Consider the following 11,126-nt stretch of genomic DNA (forward strand, 5'->3'; position numbering starts at 1 on the left):
CTGGTGGCTCTGTGCCCCCAGGCCTGTTCTTTGGTTTTCACTGAGCATGGGGGGCCCTGAAGCCCCGGTTTGGTGATGGGTGACAGCCCACGCTGCAGATTCAGCATGTTGGAGAGCTGGGCAGGACCTGGGGCTTGTAGCAGCGCTTTGAGAAGGCTCCTGCAATAAGGTGGGATGGGAAATGCTGCCTGGGCTGAAGGAGGGTGCCTGCTCCGCTCAGTGCCCCAGGAGCACAACGTCAGAGCACCAGTAGCCCCATACTGGAGGGGTCACAAACCCACCGCACGCCGGTCCCCGAGACACGTTTTAACTGGAAGACAGAAACACAGGGTACCCGGCCCCGCTGGCCACCTCGCTGCCGGCACGGGGATGGGGCTGGGCTCAGAGCTGCCAGGCTGTGATGAATTCTCATCTTATTTTAAAGCACTGTATCCTATTACTGCATGTTGAGTTCTGTGTGTGTGCCTGTGCGTGCCGAATGCTTGCGTCAGTAGTTAGAGCGAGTGTGACCGGGAGAAATCCAAGAAGCATGTCTTAGTGTCGTGCTGTAAGTGTTACTGCACAAGAGTTTAACTGATGTTAACACCAAATGACTAGTCTGAGAAATGTACTTTTAAAAAAAAAAATTATTTATTTGGGTTCAGATATTTTTGAAATACAAAAAAAAAAAAAATTGGTTGTATTTTTTAAAGCTTATAATTCTTGTCATACATTGTGGTTAAATTCTTAATTTTACCGTGCTTATTAAAAAATGGTTCTACCTAAGCTTTGTAACTCAGAGGTCTGAGGAAATACTGGAGACGCTGGCTAGGATGGGATGGCGATCCCGGGAGGGCTGTTCTCGGTGGGTTTGGGACAAGGCTGGGCCTTGTAAAAGCCTGCAGAGGCTGGAAGGCACCAAAGGAAATTCTCGAGGCAGAAACCAGGGAGGCTTTTAGCAGCTGTGATGTCTCTTGTAGAGCCAAGCACAGTGCGCCTGGCCGCGGGGGTGATTCATGGCAGGGGTGGACCCGCCACTCGCAGCCAGCGAGAGCTGGATCAAACCCCGGCCTGTCTGCGAGGCTGAGGGTTCCCTGGTGCTCGGTCCCGGTTGTGACACTGGGCGGTGAAGGGGCTAGTTTCCCCGCGGTGGGGGGCGGCAGCGGTGCTCAGGGGGGTCCTGTGCCCCAAATGGGAGGGGAGAGGTTAGTAAGAGCCACTGGTGCTCCGCAGCCAGGGCCAGCGGGGAGGTGCTGGGAGAAGGCACTGGGGTGTTGATCTCGGGCTAGAGGTGTTTCGGCGGCTCCAGGAGCAGGCACAGGTGCCTCCCCTTACAGGACAGGCAGCCCCGGGAGCGGGAAAGTGGCTGCGAAGGCCTCCACCTCTTCCTTCAGTGCCTTCAGCTCCCGCCGGTATTTGTCCTCCTCCAGTTTTTCCTTGAATTCCTTCAGTGTGGCTTTGGGGCTCATGTCTTTCTGCACGCGCAGTGTCAGCTCGATCCCTGCCAAGACGGGAGATGCGTCGGCCAGCTGCAACACCTCTGCCTGCGCCCGCAGTGGGCAGCTGCCGCATTCCGCACCTCTCCCAGCCCTGCCGCAGGGAGCCTGCGAGGCTGGGCTGCGGGCTTAGCCCTGCACCACCCCGCAGCAGCACTGGGGCTGCTCCCTAAGATGTGGGAGGGTAGGAGCAGGGCTGCGAGGGGCTTACTGCCCCAGGAAACCAGCGTGGGACCCCTGAGGACAACTGGAACTAGACTGGGAAAGGTACAATTCTAATTCAGGCTTTCAACCCTCTGCTAGTGCAGTGGGGAGGGTTTGGCTGGTCCCAGCTGTGGACAGATGTCCCACATCCAGATGTGCAGGTGGGACAGTTCCTCCTCACTTGTGTGTGTGCTCCCTCCCCAGCTGCTGGGGAAACCGCCCAGCTTGTGCCTTGTCACCCGGAGGAGCTGCCCTGGGGCCACTCACGCCCCCCCAGCCTCACCTCTGTGGATGTACTGAGCCACCATGCGGAAGTCATCCTGCCGGAAGCCGCGGGAGGTGAGAGCCGGCGTCCCGAACCGCAGGCCACTGGGGCGCAGGGCGCTGACATCACCTGCACCAAAACAAGTCATGTGTGACCAAACCAGGTACCAAAACTGCTGTACACAGCAACTTGGCGTGGTTCCCAGTGCCTGGGGTGGACCAGAATTTGGGAGCCCTGCAGGAAGCTCTGCACAGGCCACAGGAGAACCCTAGTGTGTGGGGCAGAACACAGGAGAGCTTGTGGGATCTCTCACCAGGGCACGTGTTCTTGTTACAGGCGATGGAGCAGATCTCCAGTACCCGCTCAGCCCGGCCGCCATCCGTGCCTCTGCTGCGCAGGTCCAGGAGAATCAGGTGGTTGTCGGAGCCCCCTGCAAAGAGAGGGGTTTAGTGGGGGATGTGGGATCAGGGTAAATGCTGCTCCTGCACGACACTTCAGCAAAAAAGGCTTGGGATTGAGCTGGGACCTGCCCCTGGTTTTGGGGATGGAAGGGGGCCTGTCCTTAGGAAGGGGAGCTGCTTCAAAATAGTTTTGTGGTTTTCCTGAGGAATTGCAATGGCAGAGCCCTGCCTGTTGCATCCGTGCACGTGCTGCCCTCGTGGCCTGGCTCAGACCCTTGGCCACACAGGCGTCAGCCCCGTCCCACAGCCAAGACCTGTCCTCACCTGTGACGATGTCGTAGCCCAGCTCCATCAGCGCTGTCGAGAGCGCCTTGCAGTTTGCGACCACCTGCTGCTGGTAAGCCTTGAACTCGGGCGTCATGGCCTGCCGCAGCGCCACGGCGATCCCTGGGGAGGAAGGCAGACCAGGGTGAGTTTCTGGGGGCTCTGACCAGGAGAGCTGGCGGGGATGTGTGGCACCGCCAGCAGAAGTCATCATGGAAGCTGAGCGAACTGATGAACAGTCCCTTCCCCTAACCAGGCTGGCAGCGGTGCCATGAGCCAAAAGGCAGGATGGGACAAGCCTGGTTGCTCCTTGGGCAATGCTGGATCACGCCAGCTGCTCTTTGCTGTGTTATCTCCAGGCTGCAAGCCCCCCGTGTCACCTGGAGCCCCCTTCACTGCTGCTGGGGGTCAGAGACCAGCCAGAACACCTTTGCCGACTCCCTTTGACACCCTGGAACTGGTGACCAGGCTGGATGTGTACCTGCGATGGCATGGTTGTGCGGGCCTCCCTGCAGCCCGGGGAAGACCGCCTGGTTGATGAGGCTCTCCAGGTTGTAGAGTGTTTCCTTGCCTGTCTTGGGGTCCACGCTGCGGGTGCCTGTGGGAGGGGAAGGCAGGATCACTCATGAGGCAGCTCAGCCTCCCTTCTCCCATGAGCTGCTGTCACCCTCTGGCCTCTCCAAACAGGGATGGTGGTTGTTCCTCTCCAAATCTGGGCCACGTTTGGCACTGAGAAGCTCCCCAGATGCTCCCAGGAGGCCCCAGACCTTCTTGCCCTCCCTCTAGAGCAGGAAGGAGCTTTAACTTGCAGCCCCCCAGCCTGGGGGGAGCGTTTCTCCCGGCTCCCTGTCTGGGTCATGCACCTTTGCGGTAGAAGATCATGCCAGCCCTGCAGCCCCGCAAGGTCTTGTGGGTGGTGGTGGAGACGACATCACAGTGGTCGAAGGGGGATGGCACCACACCAGCAGCCACCAGCCCGCTGATGTGAGCCATGTCGGCCATGAGGTAGGCACCATTGGCGTCAGCAATCTTCCGCATACGGGCATAGTCCAGGTTGCGCGAGTAGCAGCTGACACCTGCAGGGAGATAGCACGTAGAGGGGACAGCAGCAGATGCTTGATGACCTTGGGACAGCCACGGGTCCAGCCCTGCGATGGGGACAGCCCAGCTGGGGACAGCACACAAGCTCCTGACAGTGTGGATGTGTTTGAGGTCATCTCCTGGCACTGCAGCATCCATGGGCTTACCAGGCTGCTACTGGCTTCAGTGAGCCACCCCCACCCAGTGCGTGTCACCAGCGAGGTTGGTAAGGGTTTGATCCTTACCTGCTATGATCAGCTTGGGGTGGAAGAGGCGGGCATTCTCCTCCAGCTTGTCATAGTCGATGTAACCGGTCTTGGGGTTGACCTGGAAGAGGAAGAGGAGGGTTCAGCTACCTTGGCATGGGTGAAGATCAGCTGCAGCACCATCCTGCAGGTGAGTGTGCCGAGAGCCTGATGCTACTACTTTTAACTTTAAGAGGCACCAACAGTTATGAAGACCACATCATGGCTCTGGCTGGAGCAGCTGTCTACCTTGTAGGGCATGGACTCGAAGAATACAGAGGTGGCAGAGATTTTCTTCTTGTCTGTCATGAATCCGTGGGTGAGGTGGCCCCCGTCAGGCAGGTCCAGCCCCATGATCCTGCCGTGGGGCTCCACCAGGGCCGTGTACACCGCAAAGTTTGCGGGTGACCCTGCAGCGAGAGCACACCAGGCCGGTTATGGGTGCTGGGATGCACAGAGGCTGGGCAGATGGCCTGGCTCTCCTGAGCACACCGTTACCTGAGTAGGGCTGGACATTGACGCCCCACTTCTCGGGGTCGAGCCGGTACGCCTGCAGGGCTCGCTTCTGGCACAGCCTTTCCAGCTCATCTACAAACTCCGTCCCACCATAGTACCTGCCGGTAAAGGACAGGGTAGGGGTTAAAACCAAACTCATTGCTCAGAATGGTCCCCGTGACCAAGCTGGGGAGAACCTGGGGTGACGCCGCGTTTGCTGCTGCAGCAGACATGACCCTGCTGAGGTTGTCCCATGTGTGGACAAGGACAGAAGTGGAGAAGGTCAGATCCTGCCCTGGAGGAGCTTGGCTGCCAGCACCAGGACATCGCTTCCTCTCCAGAGGTGAGGTCTGGCAGCGTGGGTGGTTCCTCTCCCTTCCCTGTGAGGGTTTGGGTTGGGTGGGACTCAGCCCGAGCCCCATACCTCTGTCCTGGGTAACCCTCAGAGTATTTGTTGTTCATGCAGGATCCCAGGGCTTCCAGGACTGCTCGGCTCGCAAAGTTCTCTGACGCGATTAACTCCAGCCCCAGCCTCTGCCGCTGCTTCTCCTTCTTGATGATGCTGTGCACCTTTGGGAGGGAAGAGAAACAGCTTCACCCGTGCCAGCTCTGCATGGAGGCGTGGATGCTCTGTGGTAGGGGATGCATCCTTGGAGGGGACAGGGTGTGGAGAGGGGCCTGGAAAGATGGTGGAGAAGGGAGAGGAGATCCCTTCTCTGTACAGCTGATCCTAAACAGTTCACATGTCCAGTCACAGGCCACGTTTTGGGTTTCTACATTTCAGGAAGCTGCCAGATAATTCATCTGTCATTTGGGCTAGAGAGACAAGGGTAACTGCCACGTGGCCTGGTGGGCCAGCTGCTTTGGTGTGGGCATTAGAGCTTCAAGCAGAGGGGTATAAGCAATAGATGCAAAGTTATGACCATGTTATGGGCAAACAGTTGGAGGATGCCTTCCCTCTCCACCTCTTGCTCCAGGCAGAGAGGGCACGGAGGATGGATGGGCCCCACCAGCTCAGCCTTGGTCCGTCTCTGCCACAGCCCTGGCTTGAGGAGGTCAGCATCCCTGTGGCTGCCCGGGGGATGAATGAAGTGGCTGCTGGGCCGGGCCCAGGAAGGGGGTCTCACCTCCGGGTCGTTGCTGTCGAGCGGCTCCATTACCATCTTATTATGGGAGGCCCAGAGCTCCGCACTGGGGAGAGCCCCCTCACCCTGCATTGAGTTTGCCATTCTGCTGGGTCCAATGTCACCTGCCAGCAGAGAAAGGAGTCTGTGGGATGGCAGCGGGGCTGGGTGCCTCCCTGCATCCTGCCTGCTCCTATCCCACGTTTTCCCTGGAAACAGAGACCAGCCATGGGCTGGAGCCCACTGGGAGAGGAAAAGAGCAACAACTCTAAGGTTTCCCCCACTGATTTAAGACCAGATCATTAATTATAATGCTTTGATCATTTCTTACAGTCTCCCATCACCGCCCTGCCTGAAGTCCCGCCACCCAGCTCTGCAGCGCCTGGCCAGACACCTGGGGACATGATGAACCCATGCATGGACTAAACCGTATCAGCAACACGACCAATGCCTGTCCCTCTCGATCCCATATAACCGTGAGTCTTAGGCTTCTAGGAAATGCTAGCGCATGCCCTCATGGACATAAGGGTGTCTTATTAAAACTGCTGTTTAGTTTCAGTGAAGTGCTCATACCCACAAGACCTCAATTTTAATGTGAGTTGCATTCCCCAGCATTCCTAAACCTCTCGGCTGCTTTCCTTTGTGCATAGCCATCAGGGCAAAGTCCCAGCAGGTCGGAGTCCTGCCCCAAACCCTAACTGATGCAAGCACGGCTCGTGGAGCAGGGCCCCGAGAGACAGCAGCTCTGCCTCAGCTTGACTCCACAGCATGTGTGATGCCCAGGCCTGGCAGCAGCCCTCTGTCCCCATCCATGCAACTGCTGGTTGCATTATAATGCAGAGCACAAGCTCCCGGGCAGGCGTGACAGCCCAGCTTCTGCCTTGGCTGAAAACAATGCATCTTTTTAACCATTAACCCTGCAAGGCCAGCAAAGGGCCGTGAGCAGGTTATTAAGCAATCATACTTGGCTTGCTTGTGCCAAGCTGCTGAAGTCCATTCAGCGCAGGCCTGTTGTGTGCTGCCCTTGCTGGGCAGGGACACCCGTCTGCCCTCCTCCCTGAGCCTGGGGCCTTGCTGGCAGGGTGGGAATCCCCACTGTCAGAAAAGCTGCATCGGGATGGGGAAAGGGCTGCAAGGGAAAGGGTAGGGTGCAGTGCTCTGGCTTTGAGCAGGACAGCTGGGTCAGCGCACGGGTGGCAGCAGTACTCACACGCAGTGGTTTCACAGACCTGCAGAAGGCTCAGGGGAACAGAGCTCCCCGTTTGCCACCCAGGTTTGAGACCCCCATTTCCACCCTCGTGGCAGGACACCGATCCGGCCCTGGCAGTTCACCTGCTGCAGGGATGATCCCCAGCCCCGATGCTTCTTCCCCACCCGGCTCTGAACCCCTCTGTATCCCGGCTCCGTCGCCTTCCGCATCCCTGAGAAGCTCCCACTGTTGCCCTGCCCCGACACCGGTGGTGGGGAACAGCGCTGCCTGCCCGGCTCTCGCCCCGCAGCGGGGTGCCCTGCTCCTTCACCCCAACCCTCCCGGCCCCGCACGCCCTGTCCCGGCCCCGCACGGCCCCTACCCGCCCGCCGTACCGGGTCCCGGTCCCGCTCCGCCACCGCGCGGGAGCCCGCGCGCCTAGCATAGACCTTTCGGACACGCCCCTCCATGCATCGCCCAATCAGCGCCTCGGTCGGCCGGCGGCGGGGAACACACTCCGAGTATCTGGTCCAATCAGCGCCGCGCTCTTCCCCCTCCCCGCACCCTATTGGTCCGCGCTGAGGCGGGGCTGGCGGCGCTGCCAGCACGTGGCGGACTGGGCGCGGGTGACCTTGACCGGGGCGGGCTGGGGCTCCGCTGCCACCACCCTTCTGCCGTCACCACCCCTCTGCCGTCACATCTCCTCTGTCGTCGCCCCTCTGCCGTCACCCCTCCTCCGCCATCAGACCTCTGCCGTCACCACCCTTCTGCCGTCACCCCTCCTCTGCCGTCACCCCTCTGTTGTCACCCCTTCTCTTCCATCAGACTTCTGCCGTCACCCCTTCTCTGACGTCAACTCCTCCTTTGCTATCACCCCTCCTCTGCCGTCACCCCTCCTCTGCTGTCACCCCACTGCCGTCACCTATCCAGCTATCACTCCTCCTCTGCCGTCACCCATCCTCTGCTGTCAGCCCACTGCCGTCACCTCTCCTCTGCCATTACCCCGCACCCTGTAATGCCGCTGGGGGACCTCTCCCCCAGCCCTGGGGTGTTCCCACCACCCCGCCATCCCGGGGGGATTCTCTATGGAGGATGGGAGCCCCCTGGCCACCCTGCAGTGGGAAGGAAGCGGTTCTAGCCACCCTCCCTGGGCAGCCGAAGCCATGCCTCAAGGCGAGCAGGCATGCCAGGCAGCAGCACGGCGATCACCAGGGCATCAGGGGTTAAATCAATGCACAGCAAATTGAGGAAGAAGATTAGGGAATAAAGGGATCCCACTAAATTCCTCGTGATCCCAAGCCAAGGGGAAAATGGAATGAGGCAGCATGAGTCACTCACCGGAGAGGAGCTGCGTCTCTCGGGGGGTCGGACAGAGCCGCGAAGGAGAGTCCTGCCGGCGGTGAGTCCTGCTGGCACCGAGCAAGGCGGGGAGTGGGGCAAGGGGATCGTGGGTGGTGGGTAACAGGCTGAGGGTTATACCAGAACACACCTTGGAGACTGTTCTGCCCTGGAAGGTACTTGTTGAACAGTCTTTTAACTTGATCTTTATCAGTCCAGGTGTTTTTTGCTACCGTAATGTGTGGTTGGTCATCCCAAGAGGACTTGTCACAGCTGTGGGGTTTGGGTTCCTGTGGTTCTGCTGCTGGCCCATGTCAGATCGCTGTTGTAGGCTGGTCACGGAGGTGGTGTTCTGACAGTGCCAACACCAGCAGCAAAACCCGGGTCGGTTTCTCTGATTGCAGTGGTTTCTGTGACATGCAGATGCTGTAGAGAAGGACTTTATATTAATTATATATTAAGTTATATAGTCTGGCTTTGCATACCCAATTTGTGTACATCTGCTAGCAAAGATTTTTACCTCCCCTGAGCAGTAGGAGCTGCACATCACAGCGGTGTGTGCTGTTATGATTTCAGGACTCCGGCGTGCTGGTGATGGAGAGCGTCTCTTCTTCCCCTTCACCCTTCTCCGCCAGTTCCCCCACTGTGCAGTCCGAGAACGCCACTGCCTATGACTACTACTCCGGCCTCCAGAAGAGCATGCATGTCCTCTCCATGGTGGTGTACAGCATTGCCTGTTTGCTGGGGGTGACAGGGAACGGCCTCGTCATCTGGATTGCTGGCTTCAAGATGAAGAAGACGGTGAACTCCATCTGGTTCCTCAACCTGGCCATTGCTGACTTCATCTTCACCTTTTTCCTGCCCCTCAGCATCGCCTACACTGCCCTGGGCTTCCACTGGCCGTTTGGGAAGCTCCTGTGCAAGCTGAACAGCACCATCGCGTTCCTCAACATGTTCGCCAGCGTCTTCCTCCTGACAGTCATCAGCATGGACCGCTGTGTTTCTGTTGCTTTTCCCGTTTGGTCTCACAACCGCAGGAGTCCGGAGCTGGCAGCCAGGATCGCACTGGGGACGTGGGTCCTGGCTCTGCTCCTCAGCTCCCCGTACCTCGTCTTTCGGGACACTGTGGTCAGTTCCAGGAACATCACCAGCTGCTATAATAATTTTGCACTGTCCGATGACTACACCTCCGAGGCAACGCGGAGGCTGTGGAGGATGCGGCATAAAGCGATGATCATAACGCGATTCTTATGCGGGTTCCTCATCCCTTTCACGGTGATTCTCATCTGCTACAGCATCGTTGCTGTCAAGCTGAAAAGGCGGCAGTTAGCCAACTCTGCAAAACCATACAGAATTATCATTGCTGTCACAGTCTCTTTTTTCCTCTGTTATTTCCCCTATCACGTCTTCTCCTTGCTGGAAATATCCAAAAACTCTTCCAGTCATGAGATGAAAATGGCCCTTTACATAGGGATCCCCTTGGTTTCCAGCCTTGCCTTCTTCAACAGCTGCATCAACCCCATCCTGTACGTATTTGTGGGGCCGGATTTCAAGGAGAAGTTTCGCCAGTCCATCCTGTCGACCTTTGAAGGGGCCTTCAGCGAGGAGTCGGTCCTGGGCAGCCTGACCAGCAGGCGAAAGTCCAGGTCTGCTTCGGAAGCAGAGGTCCCGAGGGTCTGAGTGGGTGCTGGTGTGGAGGTGCCAATTTTTTTCTCTGCAATTTCCCTTCATTTCAGAGCTATAATTGCAGGACTGGGGGCTGCAAAGGGCTGTGCATGCTAATGAAGCGTGATTTGACCTTTTGGAGGTATCTCAAACCTACTATGACTTAATGTACTATGGAAATTAAACAACTATCTGGAGCTGCAGCAGGGTGGGAAAGTCAAAGTACATTTTGCTCCTTGTGCCCCTTCCTTGGCTGCCTTGTTTCCCTGCAGCTTTTCCATCCCCTATGATCCATCATACCTGGCAAAATGTCTCCCTGGTTGGATGAGCTGAGAGGGCAACCACAGCCTGGGTGGTGGCTGCCAGTCATCAGACTTGTGTGCCTCTGCACTGCTGGTCTGTTGCAGCTTCCAGTTTTTAACAGGAAGCCCTTTAAAAAATTCGCTGGGTTTGTGGCTCTGCTGGCAGAGCTCCCTTTCCTTTCCTCTCCTCCTGGCTCCCAAGGAAGGAGCTCTCAGGTGCTCTCCACGCTGCCGCCCAGCCCAGGGTCACCTTGTACATGCCCAGGGGAGGCATGTGGGGACAAACCCTGTTTGTGTCTCTGTTGGGTTCACCTGCCTGCAGTGCATTTGCACATGGCGAGCCGAGGGGAGAGTTTGTTCCCTGCCCTTGCCAGACTTTCCTGGCAGCTCATCTTTGCTGGGGTTCCACCAGAGAGCAAAATCGGGTGCAGCTGCACCAGCGGAGTACAACTGTGCCGGCAGCCTGCAGCTGTGCCAGTAGTTTACGGCTGTGCCGGAGGTGTATGTGCCAGAGGTGTATGGCTGTGCCAGTGTTTTGGCTGTCCAGAGGAGAAAAGGAGGAAGGGAAAAGCTATTCCTTAAGTCTCTTGTAAATTAAATTGGTAAAGAAAACACAAAGATCCTTTCCTGTGGATCATTCCAGTCTGACATATGGGCTGCTAAAGCTTAAGGAGAAAATAGTTTAAAAAATACAGCTTGAATGTGCTGTGGGATCCATCCAGAGGCACTCTTACACATGCATCTTTTAAAGAAATAGGGTTAAATGAAATAGCTATATGTATTTGTGTAGGGTCTGGAATAGCTGGTAAGACACTCATCTTTTCTCTCCCCAGATGTGTGGCAGGACAAATTATTGGTTGTGCTCCGGTTACTCACGTTTGATGTACAGCATAACTGTTTCTCAGCAATGCTTGTCTGTGGTTGTGTTTGACATGTTTCTGGCCCTTAAATAGTGGAGATCTGAAGTTTGTACTGTTGGTGAATGAATATTAAATCCCAATAAACTTACGTAAAACATA

The 11,126-nt window shown here is 57.1% G+C and overlaps 2 protein-coding genes across 5 annotated transcripts; one reads left to right on the forward strand and one right to left on the reverse strand.

The window, feature by feature from the left end:
- Window positions 1–612: 612 nt before the first annotated feature.
- SHMT1 (serine hydroxymethyltransferase 1) lies at window positions 613–7,287 on the reverse strand. 2 transcript variants are annotated; one of them, XM_054211520.1, is made up of 12 exons: window positions 7,185–7,287; window positions 5,617–5,738; window positions 4,914–5,059; window positions 4,493–4,608; window positions 4,244–4,404; window positions 3,995–4,076; window positions 3,533–3,745; window positions 3,151–3,267; window positions 2,670–2,792; window positions 2,258–2,374; window positions 1,963–2,073; window positions 613–1,480 (listed from the first exon to the last, which is right to left on the reverse strand). In XM_054211520.1, exons 1-12 carry the CDS (start codon window positions 7,270–7,272, stop codon window positions 1,311–1,313), a joined length of 1,566 nt encoding a protein of 521 aa, XP_054067495.1. In that variant the 5' UTR covers window positions 7,273–7,287; the 3' UTR covers window positions 613–1,310. The 2 variants fall into 2 exon arrangements, with proteins under 2 accessions (XP_054067495.1, XP_054067494.1); XM_054211519.1 differs by having other exon boundaries at window positions 7,198–7,230.
- LOC128913610 (chemerin-like receptor 1) lies at window positions 6,202–11,126 on the forward strand. 3 transcript variants are annotated; one of them, XM_054211522.1, is made up of 3 exons: window positions 6,202–8,201; window positions 8,360–8,524; window positions 8,717–11,126. In XM_054211522.1, the coding sequence occupies exons 1-3, from the start codon at window positions 8,118–8,120 to the stop codon at window positions 9,818–9,820; spliced, it is 1,353 nt and encodes a 450-aa protein (XP_054067497.1). In that variant the 5' UTR covers window positions 6,202–8,117; the 3' UTR covers window positions 9,821–11,126. The 3 variants fall into 3 exon arrangements, with proteins under 3 accessions (XP_054067497.1, XP_054067499.1, XP_054067498.1); XM_054211524.1 differs by lacking the exon at window positions 8,360–8,524 and having other exon boundaries at window positions 6,202–8,226; XM_054211523.1 differs by lacking the exon at window positions 8,360–8,524.

Source organism: Rissa tridactyla, chromosome 8, assembly GCF_028500815.1.
Source record: "Rissa tridactyla isolate bRisTri1 chromosome 8, bRisTri1.patW.cur.20221130, whole genome shotgun sequence".
In the NCBI taxonomy this organism is placed as follows: domain Eukaryota; kingdom Metazoa; phylum Chordata; class Aves; order Charadriiformes; family Laridae; genus Rissa; species Rissa tridactyla.